Source organism: Budorcas taxicolor, chromosome 8 (assembly GCF_023091745.1).
Source record: "Budorcas taxicolor isolate Tak-1 chromosome 8, Takin1.1, whole genome shotgun sequence".
NCBI classification, from domain to species: domain Eukaryota; kingdom Metazoa; phylum Chordata; class Mammalia; order Artiodactyla; family Bovidae; genus Budorcas; species Budorcas taxicolor.
In genome coordinates this window covers 114,387,478-114,405,618 of record NC_068917.1, presented here as the reverse complement: position 1 = coordinate 114,405,618, position 18,141 = coordinate 114,387,478, and the positions used below count along the sequence as shown (strand labels likewise).

Genomic DNA, 18,141 nt, shown 5'->3' with positions numbered 1-18,141 from the left:
GAGATGCAAAGGCTGCATGTAACAGACATGGAAACACAAAGTCAAGTGCAGACTTGGCTCCTGGCGCCAGCGTTGCCCATGGCTGAGACCCGTGCGCCGCCCCCCTCGAACCTTTCCTCGAGGCCTCTTCCAGCCCGCTCCCCAGCCCAGCTGTGCATTTTCATCACCTTGTTTTTCTGTTTGTATTCCTGAAGTAATAGACTGTTCGATGTTCTTGTTTGAACTTCAGGTAGAAAGTCGTCATACTGTTTATTTTTCTACCCATTCTGTGTGTAGAATTAGATTTGTGAGGCCCAAGGACTGAAGCCTTTGCTGTAGGATAGCTCATTCATTTTCACTGCAGTTTGAGTATACTGCTGTCCCTTTCTTATGGCATCTACAGGCAGTTGTTTCCAGGGTTTAAATCTTTGGGAAGAGGGTGGCATTTTGTTTGGACTTCCTGTTTGTAGCGTTCATGATCACAGCCTGTGGTGCCCACGTGCAGGACTTCCTCCATGACACATAAGTAATGGGACCATATTTGTCTCAGCCACGCCTCTTGAGATTGAAGAGAGGTGCTTAATTTTACTGTAACCATTGGTACACCATGGAATCATCCTAGTAGAATCAAATTGTACAGCTGTTTAAGTCACCGGACAAATGCTTGTGAGATGTGTATCCCTCTCACCCTGTTCAGATCTTTGTTCAGGATCCTCTTCTGTTGGGTCATTTATAATCCTGTTGATTTGTAGGAATTTTTAATACCTTGATACTAAGAAGTGTAACAATATCGAGCGTAGGTGACTGTGTGGAACAGGAAGATCACTTACACTCACCACTACCAGGTGTGGAAATTGATACATGCACTTAGTAAAACAGTTCGGAGTTACCTGGTGAAGAATTGTACTCTCCACGGCGCCCCCGTGAGCTTTCACACGCACAGCAGGAGGCATGTACAGGAATGTTCACAGCAGCACTGTTTGAATTCAAAAACGTAACACCTCAGGAAGAATAGCTATATCAAGACTTCCCCTGGCGGCCCAGTGGTTAAAACTCTGTGCTCCCAATACGTGGGGCACAGGTTCGATCCCTGGTCAGGGAGCTAAGATTCCAGATGCCGCATGACGTGGCCGAAAAAAAAGAATGGATAGGAGGTTGTGGAACCATCTCAGAGTAGAGCATCGTCAGCCAAACTGAGGCCTCACAGCTTCGTGCTGCTGCAGGAATGAGCCTCAAGGTTAAAAGCGGAGGAGAAGGAAGTTGAAGTACAAAGCAAAACTCTAACGTGGTTTGAGGAAATACACTTGGAAAATGAAAGAAGAACAAGAGTAGGACAGATCTCAGAACGTTAGGGCTGAAAGGAGAGTTAGGATGTATCAGCTACAGGTGATAAATATTGTATCACTCAGTGTTTGATAAAAATGGTTTATAGAAAATGTGCCTTCAGAAGAGTCAGAGTGACAAGCCCCTTCTAAGGTTTTCTGGGGAAAGAAGTCGGAAGACTGAGGTGGGGCTCTCGCTACTGCCCACTTCCACCTAGATCCCTCTCTCGTGGCAGGGGGCGAGAGGCGGTGGCACGTGTGTTGCAGTAACTTAGCTTCCTCTGTCTTTTCATGGAGTGCAGAGTAATGACTCAGACACAGTGGCTCTCAGCTGATAACGATGACTGATTTACGAGACTTTTCAGCCCAACACTTCAACCTCTGGTAATGGTTTCTAACAAAGGTGTAGTTTTTATTCAGAAATTACGGTAAACAATTTAATTTTTACCCTGGGTTGGGCAGCATCTGTGTAGACGGTATCACAAGGAAAGAGGTGGACTTGACTTTTCAAAGTCAGATTGGAATAGAAACAAAGATACTGAAGAGAGTCAAAATACCGTTACAGACTGAGTGTTCCTTTCTGCTTGGCTTGCTTTCTTTCAGATGGTGTTTCCTTTAAAAACATATTTTAAGTGAGTTGGTAAACATGGAATTGCTTGTCAGAGAGTTTTATCCTTTGCCGAACTATCCAGAAAGACTCAGTTCAGTTCAGTCACTCAGTCGTGTCCAACTCTTTGTGACCCCATGGACTGCACTATGCCATGCTTCCCTGTCCATCACCAACTTCCAGAGCTTGCTCAAACTCATGTCCGTCGAGTTGGTGATGCCATCCAACCATCTCATCCTCTCTCCCCTTCTCCTCCCGCCTTCAGTCTTTCCCAGCATCACGGGCTTTTCAGTTGAGTCAGTCTTCGCATCAGGCGGCCAAAGTATGAAGTTTCAGCTTCAGCATCAGTCCTTCCAATGAACACTCAGGATTGATCTGATTTAGGATGGACTGGTTGGATCTTCTTGCTGTCCAAGGAACTCTCAAGAGTCTTATCCAACACCACAGTTCAAAAGCATCAATTCATCGGCCCTCAGCTCGGCTTCCCTGGTGCCTCAGAGGTTAAAGCGTCTGCCTGCAATGCAGGAGACCTGGGTTCGATCCCTGGGTTGGGAAGATCCCCTGGAGAAGGAAATGGCAACCCACTCGAGTATTCTTGCCTGGAGAATCCCATGGACGGAGGAGCCTGGTGGGCTACAGTCCATGGGGTCGCAAAGAGTTGGACGCGACTGAGCGACTTCACTTTCACTTTCAGCTTTCATTATAGTTCAACTCTCACATCCATACATGACTACTGGAAAAACCATAGCTTTGACTAGACTTAACGTTTGTTGGCAAAGTCACATCTCTGCTTTTTAATATGCTGTCTAGGTTGGTCATAGCTTTTCTTCCAAGGAGCATGCATCTTTTAATTTCATGGCTGCAGTCACCATCTGCAGTGATTTGGAAGCCCAAGAAAATAAAGTCTCTCACTGTTTCCATTGTTTCCCCATCAATTTTCCATGAAGTGATGGGACCAAATGCCATGATCTTAGTTTTCTGAATGTTGAGCTTTAAGCCAACTTTTTCACTCTCCTTTCACTTCATCAAGAGGCTTTTTAGTTCCTCTTCACTTTCTGCCATATGGGTGGTGTCATCTGCATATCTGAGGTTATTAATATTTCTCCCAGCAATCTTGATTCCAGCTTGTGCTTCATCCAGCCCAGCGTTTTTTCTTTGCATATAAGTTAAATAAGCAGGATGACAATATACAGCCTTGACGTACTCCTTTTCCTATTTGAAACCAGTCTGTTGTTCCATGTCCCGTTCTAACTGTTGCTTCTTGACCTGCATAGAGATTTCTCTGGAGGCAGGTCAGGTGGTCTGGTATTCCCATCTCTTGAATTTTCCATAGTTTGTTGTAATCCACACAGTCAAAGGCTTTGGCATAGTCAATAAAGCAGAAGTAGATGTTTTTCTAGAACTCTCTTGCTTTTTTGATGATATAGTGGATGTTGGCAATTTGATCTCTGGCTTCTCTGCCTTTTCTAAAACCAGCTTGAACATCTATAAATTTGTGGTTCACATACTGTTGAAGCCTGGCTTGGAAAATTTTGAGCATTACTTTGCTAGTGTGTGAGATGAGTGCAATTGTGCGGTAGTTTGAGCATTCTTTGGCATTGCCTTTCTTTGGGATTGGAATGAATACTGACCTTTTCCAGCCCTGTGGCCACTGCTGAGTTTTCCAGATTTGCTGACATATTGAGTGCAGCACTTTCACAGCATCATCGTTCAGGATTTGAAATAGCTCAACTGGAATTCCATCACTTCCACTAACTTTGTTCATAGTGATGCTTCCTACGGCCCACTTGACTTCACACTCCAGGATGTCTGGCTCTAGGTGAGTGATCACACCATCGTGATTATCTTGGTTGTGAAGTTCTTTTCTGTACAGTTCTTATGTGTATTCTTGCCACCTCTTCTTAATATCTTCTGTCTCTGTTAGGTCCTTACCATTTCTGTCCTTTATCGAGCCCATCTTTGCATGAAGTGTTCCCTTGATAATTTTCTTGAAGAGATCTCTAGTCTTTCCCATTCTGTTGTTTTCCTCTATTTCTTTGCATTGATCGCTGAGGAAGGCTTTCTCATCTCTCCTTGCTGTTCTTTGGAACTCTGCATTCAAATGGGTATATCTTTCCTTTTCTCCTTTGCCTTTCACTTCTCTTTTTCTCAGCTATTTGTAAGGCCTCCTCAGACAACCATTTTGCCTTTTCGCATTTCTTTTTCTTGGGGATGGTCTTGATCACTGCTTCAATGTCACAAATCTCTGTCCATAGTTCTTCAGGCACTCTATCTATCAGATCAAGCCCCTTGAATCTATTTCTCACTTCCACTGTATAATAGTAAGGGATTTGATTCACGTCATACCTGAATGGTCTAGTGGTTTTCCCTACTTTCTTCAATTTGAGTCTGAATTTGGCAATAGGGAGTTCATGATCTGAGCCACAGTCAGCTCCAGGTCTTGTTTTTGCTGACTGTATAGAGCTTCTCCGCTTCTGGCTACAAAGAATGTAATCAGTCTGATTTTGGTGTTGACCATCTGGTGATGTCCACGTGTAGAGTCTTCTTTTGTGTTGTTGGAAGAGGGTGTTTGAGAAAGGTTGCATTCCCTTATCAATAAGTAAGTATCCCATAAATTCCCCAAAACTGTCCATTCTAAAAATCTTTGCCAACTTCACAGGTCAGATTTTGAAGAATCGTAGCTTTAATATGGGGTTCTTTAATTGTTGCCGAAGTCGTTGCTTCTTGTCGTAAGGATCCAGTCTATGTAATGATGGGTTAATGACGACGAGTCTTCTCTTAACTGCGTTGCCCTGTGGAATGTAGTTCAAGGCCATCTAGATTTCGGTAAGACAAAGGCATTCTAATAGTGACCGAGATGTAAGCTGTTAAGGTTGACGTATGTTTGTCCGTTTCAGGTGGCCATGGAGAACACCGAAGGTGCCAGCCAGCATGTGCCCGAGCAGAGCACGCCTGCCCAGGGGCCAGCCCAGAGCATCACTCCGCAGGGGCCTCAGGGAGACCAGGGGCAGCTTCTTTACCACGAGGAAACCATCGATCTCGGCGGAGATGAGTTCGAGTCCGAGGACTCGAATAATTTCGCAGATAAGCTTGATGAGCCCCTGATGGAGAGCGTGCTCATCTCCGACTCCCCAAACAACAGCGAGGACGACGCAGGTGACCTGGGGTGTCTGCAGGACATGGCGGACCCCACCGAGGGCAGCGGTGATCACAGACTGGGGCCCGGCGCCGAAGAGCGCAAGCTGGGCTCGCTCAGCGACGGCAGTGAGAGTGATGTCGGGAACACGCCCCAGGACGCCTCGGACGTGACCCCTGACGGCAGAGCATCGTTGAGAGAGGACCCCAAGCGCAGCGATGAGGGAGACCCGCCTGCTTTTGAACACAGGGGCGGAGAGGACCCGGGCTTGGGGGCTGCGCGGGTGCCCACGGCAGGGCCACCGTCGGGCGCGCCCACCCGGCAGCCAGCCCCCAAGGACGAGCCGGTGCCCGTGTGCACCATCTTTAGCCAGCCGCCCCCCGGCGCCCAGCCCCCATCCCTGCGTGACGGCTTCGAGTCCCAGATGGTGAAATCCCCCAGCTTCAGCAGCGCCAGCGAGGCTGCCCCCAGGACCCCACCCCAGGTGGTCCAGCCGAGCCCCAGCCTGAGCAAGTTCTTTGGCGATCCGACCGGCAGCAGCTCCTTGGCCTCGGACTTCTTTGATTCCTTCACAACCTCCACCTTCATCTCCGTCAGTAACCCCAATGCCAGCCCTTCCATTCCAGAAAGCCTGTCTCCACTGGCCGCTACCCCTGTGGGAGGAAGCTCGCCGGGCCCCGTGGAAGCTGCCGCCTCCCCAGGGGTGCAGAGGTCAGGGTCGGGTGTCCCCACGGTTCCTCTGGAGATCTCGCAGTCCCCAAAGCCGTTCTCACAGATCCAGGCGGTGTTTGCCGGCAGCGAGGACCCCTTTGCCACCGCCCTGAGCATGAGCGAGATGGACCGGAGAAGCGACGCCTGGATCCCTGGGGATGCAACCAGGAGCGTGCTGACCTCGGTCGCCACGCAGCAGTACGGCACAGTGTTCGTGGACAAGGAGGACCTCACCATGCCCGGCCTCAAGTTCGACAACATCCAGGTGAGGGCGGAGGGTCTTCAGCATGCAGGTGGGCTGGTAGGCGCTCTCGGCACACAGGTGGGCCGGTGGGCGCACTCTGCAAGCCGGGAAAGCCCCGGCCAATCTCCTTGCTTCTCATCTGATTCTGTTGCGTTGTATGTTCATGTGGAAAAGGCCTGTCGAGCTTTGAAAAACGCTGATTGTTTTCAGCAGTTCCCAAGATTCTTATCTTGAGAGTGTTTGCTGTGATGTCACTAGGTAATTTGGAACCCTGTTGATTTCTCTGATTGAAGGTCTTTAAAGTGCTAATCAGAGTCTTAGAAATAGTTTCCAGCAAGGGAGCTGCACGACAGGTCTCTGGAGAAGTTGTAAACTGTGTGATCAGTTTATTATAGCAACTGAGCTCCCGTAGATAATAAATCCCCTTTCCTCTCCTTTTAGATACGGAAAAATGTGTTTGCATTACGCACAATGTGCTTTATATTGGAAGAGTTCTTACCGATTTGGTTAAAAAAAAAAATACAGACAGTCTCTCGATAAATCACAAGATTATAAATATGTAATCATAAAATAAATACTATATATTGTAAATAACAACATTAAAAAGTTCAATCTTACCAGTCATCAAAGAAGATGAAGTTATTTTCACTTTCTGTTGTCTGAGTTATTTATTATTCTGTGTCTGTTAGAATGTGAGGAAATAGCCAGCTTAGGCAGCCCTGAGGGGACTGATAATTTGGCACAAACTTTCTTGAATTTTAAAATGCATGCGCTCTGACCCAGAAATCCCACCCCTAGTCGCTATTTATGAGGAAAGATTCTCACTGGTGTATGAATAGCCAGCTTTCAGGATGCCCATCAGAGTGAGGTTTAAAATTAGAATCTGAAAGCATCTTGGAGTCCATTGCCAGGAGGCTAGTTGAATGCGTTCGCCACTTCTCGTCTCTTCAGTGGAATATTTACATATCCAACTGAAAAAACCATGCTGCGGTCTCGTTGGGGGCACTAGTGGCAAAGAACCCCCTGCCCGTGCAGGACCCATAGGGGTAAGGTTCCATCCCCGGGCCCGGAAGGTCCCCTGGAGGAGGGCGTGGCAGCCCACTCCAGTGTTCCTGCCTGAGAAACCCATGGACAGAGGAGCCCGGCGGGCTACAGTCCGTGGGGCCACAAAGCGTCGGACACGACTGAAGCGACTTGGCACGTATGCACACACAAGAATGATGTTATGTTCAAATGAGTCTTTTTATTTATTGTGAGAAAATGCAGATGACGTTATAATAAAATGCTTAGTGAGATTCATAATTTGTTAGATTTGAAAGCCCAGGTACAGGAAGGCGCACAGCATGCCTTACATGGTAGTGTTTTCATGGTTGTGTGCACATCCCCCTGAGGTGAGCTCGGCTGCGTGTCTGCTGGGATCTGCAGGGTCCGTGCCTCCTGTCCCGAGCTGTCCACTCCGGGAACTGAAGGGGCCCCTCCCGGGGCAGGCGTTCCCCTTCCCCCATCGCGGCCTGGTCGGAAAGCCACTCGGGGTGGGGCCCCGGCCCCCCGAGGCCGATCCTGTGGAGAAGCAACACGGCTGCTGGAGAGGTGAGCTTGGCCGGCTGTCTCCCTGGGGAGTGTGAGTGAAAGTCTCTGAGTCTCTTTGCAACCCCATGGACTATACACTCCATGGAATTCTCCAGGCCAGACTACTGGAGTGGGTAGCCTTTCCCTTCTCCAGGGGATATTCCCATCTCAGGAATCGAACCAGGGTCTCCTACGTTGCAGGCAGATTCTTTACCAGCTGAGCTGCAAGGGAAGCCCAAGAATACTGGAGTGGGTAGCCTATCCCTTCGCCAGCAGATCTTACCAATGCAGGTCTCTGTGGGGAGCTGATGTGAGAGCCCACAGATGTGGACGTCCTTGCATGCTCTCTTCGGGTACTTGCTGACAAGACCCGTCTTCCTTGGGGGCTCGCCGGGCACCCTCCCTGCCCTCTCCAGCAGAACGCATTGGGCGTGGATTTGCCTTCCCGGGCCTCCTCAGTGAATCCCAGTTATGGGCTCAGATGTCAGGCGCGTTGGTGGGTCAGCGTTGATGCCTTGACCCCGTGGTCTGTGGGGTGGTCCTGGGGCCCAGGGCTCCTCGAGTGTGTTTGGGGCCGCACAGAGCTGCTTCACTCTGGCCGCCTGAAGGGCTGAGCTGACCATGGTGCTCTCGTGGGCCAGAGGCGCTGAATGCCCCGTGACGCCCTTCAGGGAAGCAGGTCGGTGACTCCTGAGCCGAGAAACAAAGTGCTGATGCTTGCTGCTAGGTGAACCCAGGCAACTCGAGCTTGGAGGCCGTTCCTGCCACTGGGAAGCCTGGGGTCTGTGACAGCCCCTCGGAGCTCTGATGCTTCCACGTGGCTGATCGTGGAATAAGCAGGGCATTCGGCGGTCAGCCAGGGTCAGGCGCCCGCTGCTGGGATAGGACCCACCCTGCGGCCGGCCGGGAGACGCTGCGTGTCCTTTCTGCTCCCTTTACATCCTTGAGCGGTGTCTTCCGTGCCTCTTGTAGTCCATAGTGATTGTTTTGGAAGCCTCATGGTAGACTGAAATACGAATTCAGAAAAGTTCCCGAAAGGCCTTGGACTTCCCCATGGAACCACTGTGCCGGTCGGTTCTTCACCTGTGTCTCCTCAGTCGTGTATTGTTCCTCAAAGAACTTTTCATAGAAAAGAAAAAGCGTGTGGTTTACGCCAGAAATGCTGTGTTTATTTTCCAGAGGAGTTAGATCGGCCCAGCAGGTGTGGTAACTCGCGGTGCGCCAGGCTATTAAGATGCCAGCCAAGTGTTTGTTGGGTTTACCTGTTCACACGTCCCTCCCCACGCTACTGTTACTGGCGCAGCACTACAGCAGCTTTCTGAAATACTTCACAGTTTTTCCAGATCGCTCACCTGTTGGTACTAAATGAGCTCCCTGGTGGCTCAGACGGTAAAGAGTCTGCCTGCAGTGCGGGAGACCCGGGTTCAATCCCTGGGTTGGGAAGATCCCCTGGAGAAGGAAATGGCAACCCACTCCAGTATTCTTGCCTGGAAAAATCCCATGGACAGAGGAGCCTGGCGGGCTACAGTCCATGAGGTTGCAAAAGAGTCGGACTGAGCGACTTCTCTGTGATTTTCACTTCTTAAGGGATGGAATATCTTGTTTCTTTGTGAAGTGGCTTCTTAGAGCCGTCTGAGTTAAGGTTGAGGCCACACAGGTGAGCATCTAACTGCATCCAACCATGGAAGCTTCAAAAGAGGAGTGCCGGCATTTCTAACTAGTCAGAGTCTTGGTGGCCTGTATTCTTGAAGAACTGGATGCAAAGTTGATGGGGAGATGACTATTCAGAAATGTTCAGAACCAGGAAAGGATGGAAGTTGAAGAGTATTTCTGTGAAGGTCATTCAGTGGGGGGGGGGGTGGCGGGGGATTCCACAGACCAGAGTTGGCAGCGAGTCGGTGCCGATTGTGAGGGGGTGACGGGGACAGTGGGGGACCTTGGGGTGCTCTGGCCTCGCAGGGGGCTCTGTGAGCCCGACATCTGGACCTAAGGCCGGGCCTCTCCTCCACCCGGCTCTGATTCTGCTCCCGGATCCTACCCCCAGCCCCCACAATGTGGATGTGACGGGAGTCCCACCCGGCAGGCAGGCAGACGCCGTCACCGCTTTCCTGCTCATGGCCGGGCGCTGTCCTTCCAGCACTGCTGCCCGTGACCGGGCATCCCCGACGGTAGAGCTTAGAGGCCATGCCCCGTGAGTCAGCCGCTCTGTGTTCCACGTGGACGTCATCCACTAAAACCTCGAAGGCGCCGCTGAAGCCGTCCGCACGCAGCAGGAGGGTAGCGGCCCATCCTCTGCACGTGGAGGGCCAGCCATAGACTCTCGTTTGCATGGTCTGCCACTGCCCTGTCCTGGGCGCACCCAAGGGAGTGCTGAGTGGAAGGGGTCCGTGGGGTTCTAGGTGGGTCCTCCCCAGGTGCAGGGAGATAGCTCTCCAAACGTCACGGGAGGAGGCCGCTCGCCTCACTCCGGTGACCGTGGAGGGTCTGCAGCCAAGGCGCCAGGACCCCCGTGTCAGAGCCGCCCCAGCCGAGCAACGCGGTGGGAGCCGATCTGTGTCGGGAGGTTATGTTGTCTGTGGGCTTTCAGGGTGAGTGCTGGTCAGCCCCACGGTGCCCCATCTTGAGCGTCTTGTGCTAACTGACTGGCAGAACCGAAAGGGCAGGTGGCATCTGCAGTGTGGGCTCGCTACTGAGGGCGCTGCGAGGTCGGAGGACTTAGACTGCTCCTCCGAGCTCCGCAGCTTTAAGGTGAGTCTGCCCTTCCCTGGTTCTGAGGCCCTCTGCCCGGATGCAGCTCTTGGTCTGCTCGGAGGCACCTGTGTGCAAAGCTCTGCGCAGCCGTGTGCCTGCCTCCTTGCTCCGCCCTCTGATTACCCTCTGGGATCAGTTAGCCCCTGCCGGGGCCTGGCATTTAAAATAGTTCACCTTATTCTCTGGAGGCAGAAGCCGTAACCCTGCTTCCAGGCCTCTGCCCCGTGTGAGGAGGAGGTGCGGCTTGGCCTCTGAACTCCAGGCTCAGGGCCCGGGACCCCCACTGCCCTCCTCCGGCAGCAGGAGGCAGCTGAGCCTGCCGCAGCCTTCCTGCGTGCCCGGCCCACACTGGCCATGCGGGCGATCATGGGAGAGGAGCCTTGCCTCTGAGTGGAGCTGCTTCAACTCATTGCCGCAGCATGATGGGAAGGAGTCGGGGGCCGTGGGCAGGCACAGGCTGCCTGGAGCTGCAGGCTCTCCCCTGTCAGCCTCTGTATCAGTGGCACGTCCCCGCCCCTCCCAGTCTCTCCCTGGGCACCAGGCTGCAGACGGTCACCCCTGTCCATGCTCCCCCTACAGTCACTCAGCCCGGGCGCAGGTGGGGCTGCCCCGAGGCCGGGCCGGGCCCCCCTGTGCAGAGTCCTGTGCAGCTGCCCCCTGGCAGAGGGCCCTCCTTGGGCTGGGGGGTCGTGGCCCTAGGGGAAGGCGATGCCCCGGGCCACCACTCACTGCTCTGGCTGAGCCCTGGGGACCCCCGGAGGCCCAGGCCAGGGGGCTGTGGTGTGGGCTGTGGGCAGAAGCCTCAGGCCTGCCCACCCAGCCTGGGCCCCGCCAGGCATCGTGCTCCTCCCAGGGGCAGCATCCCCTCTCACACCATGAGCCCCGGCCCCCTCCAGCGCAGCACAGCCACTGCTGACTTACCACCTCCTCTCCAGGAGAAAGCAACTCTAAACAACACATCTTATCAGCGATCGGGGCGCTATAGCGTTTGGTTAGTTGCAGCTCAGCTATACCATAACTACATTTTAGCTTCCATACACCAGTGGGAGGAAAAGAAAAATTTTGGTTAGCTGTGAGTTTCGATTAGCTGAGTTTAATTAGCGTTCTGTTGTCCTGACGTATTTCTCTTATAATCTTTCCAGGGAGATGCAGTTAAAGACTTAATGTTGCGCTTCCTGGGTGAAAAAGCTGCGGCAAAGAGACAGGTCCTGACCGCCAGCTCGGTGGAGCAGTCTTTCGTGGGACTGAAGCAGCTCATTGTAAGTAACAGTGTATCTGATTTTCCGTGTAAGCTCTTCCTCCCTTCATAATGTATTTCCAAGGGCCGATCACTTCCAGCGTCTCATCCTGAGCCCTTGCACAGCAGTGGAGTTGTTGGATCAGATAACAACCAGTCCTGAGCACTAGAGAGCATCATAGAACATGTGAATTCTGTGAGGCAGTATATGCTGTGATTACATCTGCTCCATCAAAGTAACTAGAGCGAAGTCACCGTACGTTGATTTTCTGAAAGAACTCTACACTTGGTGTGGAAGGTTTATTACTAAATTAGCAGACTTCCCGGAAGCACACAAAAAGCCTTTCTTTACTCATTAACAAGAGTGAGTGCGTTCGCCCTGGCTGAGCCACGGTCTTGGAGCAGACAGGGAGACTGAGCGCAGGCACCCCGACCCGGGCGGGCGGTGCTGCCAGCGGCCTGTGACCACTGGAAACCGTCTGCCCCACAGCATCGTTCATGCTGTTACAGAAGGGCAAATAAACACTCGCCGAGGTGGTTTGCTGACATTTTCACAGTAAAGTTTAGGTGGTGGTGGTTGTTTTTTTAGTAAATGTAGATCACACGTTTCATTGAGTTTCTTCCATTGAAGTGATTCTGGAATTCTTCCCATGAATGAGCAGCTGTGGGAAGGAGAGCTGAGGAGATACTCAGTTCCTAAAAGGGAGAGAGGGGCGCTCATCTGCAGGTGTCTGTGAGTCCGTCTGCGCTGGCCCTTGCTCATGGAGCCGCAGGTGTGGGAGGTGGCGGTGCGCATGGCCACGTGCGTCGGTGGACCAGCCCTCCTGCCTTGGGGGGCGGCCGCTGTCACTCCCCTTCCGTGGCCTTGAACTCCTGCTGTGCGGCAGCGTCACGAGCCAGCGGCTGCATTTGAAGCGTGACTTTTAACTGTGAGCTCAGACGGGGCACGCGAAGCCTCACACAGACGTTGTCATTAGTCCTCAGGCGACCTTTTATCTCTTCATCATTCTTGGTGCCAAGTATATGCGGTTTGGTTTGATTTTTTTCATACTTTGAAAATACTTGAGGCCGGTAGCAATTACAGTAACAGTGCTGGCAAGGAGGCCTGTTCAAGGCGGGAAATGTCTTCGAGGAAAGACCATTCCCTTGCCCTGGTATTTTAATTGCATCCTAAAATAATTGCATTCGTCTTGAAGACTAGGAACGTTTCTCAGCACGTTTTCCTGAGTAATGGCAGAGCGTTCCAAGACTGCTGTTTATGGGGAAATGACTGTCGCGGCCGTGGAGAGGGGCGCTTTAATCCCGTCCGTGGTGTCACCTGTGACACTGATGCCTGCCTTTGAGTCGCAGGTGGGAAAAGTAGGGTACCTACCGTTAGTTACTTGAGTGATTTTTATTGGACTGTTTGGACTGTTTTTCTCCTCTTCTGGAAGTTCTGGAATATGTTCAGTTTCTCAGACAGAGTCTATATCTTATTTCCTAGTTTTAAAAACCAATACTTTGAAATTTAGATCTTTTTTCTCATATATAACTACCTTTAATATCAGAGTTCTGCATGTCGTATACAGTAATGAAGAGATTTTCATAAGATTTTCTCCACAGTGTTTAAAGATTAGAACAGTATATTTAAATTCTAGCTTTAAAAAACAGTTTTTTCACCAAACATGGAAAAGACCCTGATGCTGGGAAAGATTGAAAGTAGGAGGAGAAGGGGACAACAGAGAATGAGATGGTTAGATGGCATCATTGACTCGATGGACATGAGTTTGAGTAAGCTCCGGGAGTTGGTGATGGACAGGGAGGCCTGGCGTGCTGCAGTGCATGGGGTTGCAAAGAGTCGGACCCGACCGAGCGCCTGAGCTGAATGAATGATTAAAAATAGTAAAATGTAGCTTGTGAAAAGCCTTATGGTCCTGCCATAAATTTTAGTTAATGTGTTTTAAAAAGTGGCTTCTTCCCTAACTGAAGATAATAAGCAAACGTGTTAATATTCCTGTTAGTTTCTTCTTACCGACGACTGAATCAGTCACCACCACCACCCACCTCGGCCCTGTACTCACAGGTTCCACACACATCTTCACAGCAGCCCGATTCGCCTTGGCCAAAAATCGGAAGCCGTCAAGGTGCCTTTCGGCGGCACTAGTGGTAAAGAGCCACCTGCCAGTGCGGGAGACGCGAGAAACGCAGGGTCAATCCCTGGGTGGGGAAGATCCCCTGGAGGAGGGAATGGCAGCCCCCTCCAGCCTTGTTGCCTGGAGAATCCCATGGACAGAGGAGCCTGGCAGGCTACAGTCAGTCCCTGGGGTCGCAGAGTCAGACACGACTGAAGCAACCTAGCAGTCAGGCACGCAAGCTGCCTTTCAGCGGGTGAATTGGTGGTGGTGAGTCCCATGATGGTGGACTGTCATTCAGCGCTAACAAGCCTGACTGTTGAGTCAGGAGGAGCCCTGAGGAGCCTGGGGCCGGGGGCTCAGGTGGGGTGCGTTAGGGCATACGGCCAGATAACCACGGAGCCGGGAGTAAGGCCGCACCAGCATGCTTCCCGATCCAGCTGCGCTAGCTATGCTGGGTGTGTGTGCGTGCACACACAGAAACACACCCTGACACACTCACAGAGACCCAGACACTAAAGACATACACACACATAGACACAGAGACAGACACACACTAATACACACAGTCACAGGAAGACAAGGAAAGGGGCTTCCTCCTCAAGGAGCTGGTGCTGACTGCATCATAAGAAACGTGCGTTCTCACTGAGGACACCGGAGGCCTGCCTCGGTCTGCAGGCGCCCTCATCTTCTTGTTCTAGAAGCACTTTGCAAGCACAGAGTGCCCAGAGCATCCTTTAAAAGCGGCACAGCAGGCTAACGTCCGGCTCCCTCTCTGGGCCTGAGGTTAACAGGGCCCAGGGTGAGTGTTCACCCACTCCGGCATGCAGGTGGCCCCGAGGCCCGGCCTGTGCGCTGAAGGCAGCAGGCAATGCCTGTCCTTGGGGACCGCACACCAGGTGACCACTTCCAGTGTCTTCAGGGGTTGGACAGTCCCTCTGGTGGTGTTCCTCCTCCCGTCGGCCTGGTGGCCCTCCTTCCTGCGTCCCTCGGGCAGCAACGAGCAGCTGAGACCAAGTCCCTGAACCCCGTGCCGCCTCAGCTGGGCTCCCATGGGTCCAGTCCCGACAGGGAGCTGCGTGTGGACATGCAGCCTGGATCACGATGTGTCAGCACGACTCACTGGTCATTTTTCATGTTGACGGCGCAGAGTCCTGTTAAATGTTTAGAACCACTTAGGGCCACATGCAGACCTTAGGTACAAATAAACGTGTCCAGGGCAGGTTAGCGTGAAACACTGACTGTGGTTTAATTTAAGAAGAATCACAAGGTGGAGTTACCTTGCTAAACAGGAAACAGCCTGATGGGTTTGGGGGCAGAGCGGGGCTTTCCAACAAGTTTTGCCCCTGGGGTTCTATCAGTGGTTACGTTTTAAGGGTTTATCTTTGGCTTGTCTTGAAGGGCATCTGCAGTTGGTGCCTGTGTGGCCTGCACGTCTGAGCACCAAGCCCGTGGTGGCCATCCCCGTGACCCCGTGGTGGCCGTCCCCGTGACCCCTGGGTGACCATCCCCGTGGTGGCTGTCCCCGGGGCGACCATCCCCATGGTGGCCGTCCCCGTGACCCTGTGGTGGCCGTTCCCAGGGTGGCCATCCCCGTGGTGACCATCCCCGTGGTGACCGTCCCGTGACCCCTGGGTGACCAGCCCCGGCGTGGCCCCCATGGTGACTCTCCGTGTCTTACAGAGCTGCAAGAACTGGCGGGCGGCGGTGGACCTGTGCGGGCGGCTGCTCACGGCCCACGGCCAAGGCTACGGCAAGAGCGGGCTGCCGACCAGCCACACGGCGGACTCCCTGCAGGTACGGCCGCATCCTCCCCAGGCCACCGTCATCTGGAAACAGCGAAGGCTCCAGTGGTTCACGTGCAGAGAGCGGGCTTCTGAACAGCAGGAAAGCCCTCCAAGGAGAGGGGGCGGCTGCCTGAGTCCTCGAGCCCGCCGCCCCGGCCATGGTCTCTCATGCTGGCGTCCCCGGAAGCCCCCTCCCCAGCCAGACCATCCGCCAGGCTGTCCCTCGACAGCCGGGGAGGGGAGGGGCTGGGCTCCAAGGCCCCGGGCGCAGCGGCTGGGCCATGCTCCCGGACCGTGCCCGCGGCCAGGGCAGTCCTCAGAGGACACGGCTTCAGCTGCCATGGGCCCAGCCCAACTCTCTCCACGGCTGCTCTGAAAGCACCGCTGAGTCCTGCCGCCTGGCACCCCCCACCCCCGCCCCACCCCACCCCCGCCCCCGGCCCCCTTGCCCCAGGCAGACCCTGCCCCTGCTCCCAGGCAGGCCCCTGCCCCTGCTCCCAGGCAGGCCCCTACCCCAGGCAGCCCCTCGCCCCTGCTCCCAGGCAGCCCCCTGCCCCACGCAGCCCCTCGCCCCTGCTCCCAGGCAGGCCCCTGCCCCTGCTCCCAGGCAGCCCCCTGCTCCCAGGCAGCCCCCTGCTCCCAGGCAGCCCCCTGCCCCACGCAGCCCCCTGCCCCCTGCCCCCTGCACCAGGCAGCCCCCTGCCCCCCACTCCCAGGCAGCCCACGGGCCCAGCCTCTCTGTCCTTCCCTTGCCGCGTGGTCTCTTTGAACCTCATTTCTCTCATTAGTGGGACGAGGCTGACTTGGGTCGCCCCCGCGGCCCCTGCAGTTGCCAGGGTCTCCAGTCCTGCCCTCTGACTTGGCGGCCATCGTTTTCCAGAAGGGACCCGGTGTTCCAGCCACTTGGAGCTGGCTGTGCACCCCCCCTGCTCCCATCGTGTGCCCCCAGGTCTCCCCACTTCCCGTGGACAGTCCAGGTCCCTCAGCAGTGCCCTCGCCTCCCTCCCCCGCTCGGCCCAGCTGCCCCCCTCCACCCCCTCCCCAACCCCCGCTGGATTCTGCCCTCCTTCAGGCAGGGAGCGTCTCTTTCCACATCCATTTTTATAAACTTGGAGTTATGCAAACTTCTAAGAAAGAGCGTTAGTTTGTGAAGGGAGTGAAAGTCACTCAGTCACGTCCGACTCTTTGTGACCCCATGGACTGTACGGTCCATGGGATTCTCCAGGCCAGAATCCTGGAGTGGGTGGCCTTTCCCTTCCCCAGGGGATCTTCCCCACCCAGGGATCAAGCCCAGGTCTCCGCGTTGCAGGGGTATTCCCTACCAGCTCAGCCCCCAGGGATTGTTAGTTTAGCCCTCGTTTAAACCTATTTGAAATCAAGCTCTGACATCAGATTAACGGCCTTGGGGACTTCGCAGGTCCGGTGGTCCCACAGGCCTTGCAGCACAGCCTAAGTGAAAGTAAACTGAAGGTTTAAAGAGGCGCCTGCGTTTTTAAAGCACTCTGGGGAATAGGAACCGCTGGGCCTGCTCTGCGTAGGTAACCGTCGCGTGCCTCGTGTTCTGTGCTTTCAGCTCTGGTTTGTGAGGCTGGCGCTGCTGGTGAAGCTGGGCCTGTTCCAGAACGCCGAGATGGAGTTCGAGCCCTTCGGCAACCTGGACCAGCCAGACCTCTACTACGAATACTACCCACACGTGTACCCGGGGCGCAGGGGTAAGGGGCGGCAGCGGGTGGCCTGGGCTCCCCTCGGCCCATGGCTCGGCTGCTTCTCTGCGCTGTGTCTTCTTAAAGCTCAGCCCCGCCTCTGTGCAGATGCGGGGTTAAGGGGGCGGGTGGCATGAGCTCCCCTCGGCCTGTAGCTCGGCTGCTTCTCTGCGCTGTGTCTCCTTGAAGCTCAGCCTCGTCTCTGCGGACGCAGGGGAGGCTGGTGCTGTGCTGTCTTAGTTCCTGGCGCTTCCTCCATCGTCACCGTCTCACTCACGTAACAGGCTGATGGGAGCTGGTCTGTGTTGCCCCGAGTTTCCCCAGACTTGAAGGAGGATTTTCAGCGTGGGGGACTTTGAGACCTTTAACCTCCCTGGCATTAAAGTTCTGTCTCTTCCTTCTGACTGCGAGAACTTCGCCCTCATGGAGGAGGAGGGGAGGCAGGCTTTCAAGCCCGGAACAGGGCAGGCGTCCGGTGGTCGCCCTGATGAAGCTGGCTCACGGTGGTGGTGAGGCAGCCGGGCGGTGTGGACGCAGGAGGGGCAGCAGGCCCCATCCCACGTTAGTGAAACGTCCAGCCCCCAGTGGGCCCCCAGGTCCAGAAGGTCTCCAGAAGACCAAGGGGGAAGGGATGAAAGCCAGGAGCCCCATAAGCAACATTCAGGGGTGCAGCTCCGGGCGGAGGGGACGGTCTTGGTCATTAAGCAATGGGTGGGAGCCATGCCCACCCGGCTTTGTCTCACCCAGCATGATCCCTGCGGTGGGTCTGACAGTGTCTCCACGGGGCAGGCAGGGCACCACCTCGCCCATCAGTGTCCCCCCCACACTCACCCCAGGAGCCCCCACCTCCTCTCAGAGTCCCCACACACTCACCCCAGGAGCCCCCACCTCCTCTCAGAGTCCCCCCCACACTCACCCCAGGGAGCCCCACCTTCTCTCAGAGTCCCCCCCACACTCACCGCAGGAGCCCCCACCTCATCCCTC

The 18,141-nt window shown here is 54.2% G+C and overlaps 1 protein-coding gene across 7 annotated transcripts in view; it reads left to right on the top strand.

Annotated features, from left to right (window-relative positions):
- Positions 1-18,141, top strand: part of TRAPPC12 (trafficking protein particle complex subunit 12) — a 37,564-nt gene that overhangs the window by 2,302 nt on the left and 17,121 nt on the right. For all 7 annotated transcript variants that reach the window (XM_052644921.1, XM_052644918.1, XM_052644922.1 and 4 more), the window contains 4 exons: positions 4,806-6,020; positions 11,462-11,578; positions 15,351-15,464; positions 17,028-17,166. In XM_052644921.1, coding sequence (XP_052500881.1) covers positions 4,812-6,020; positions 11,462-11,578; positions 15,351-15,464; positions 17,028-17,166 — 1,579 coding nt within the window. In that variant the 5' untranslated portion in view covers positions 4,806-4,811. The remainder of the gene's footprint in view (positions 1-4,805; positions 6,021-11,461; positions 11,579-15,350; positions 15,465-17,027; positions 17,167-18,141) is intronic.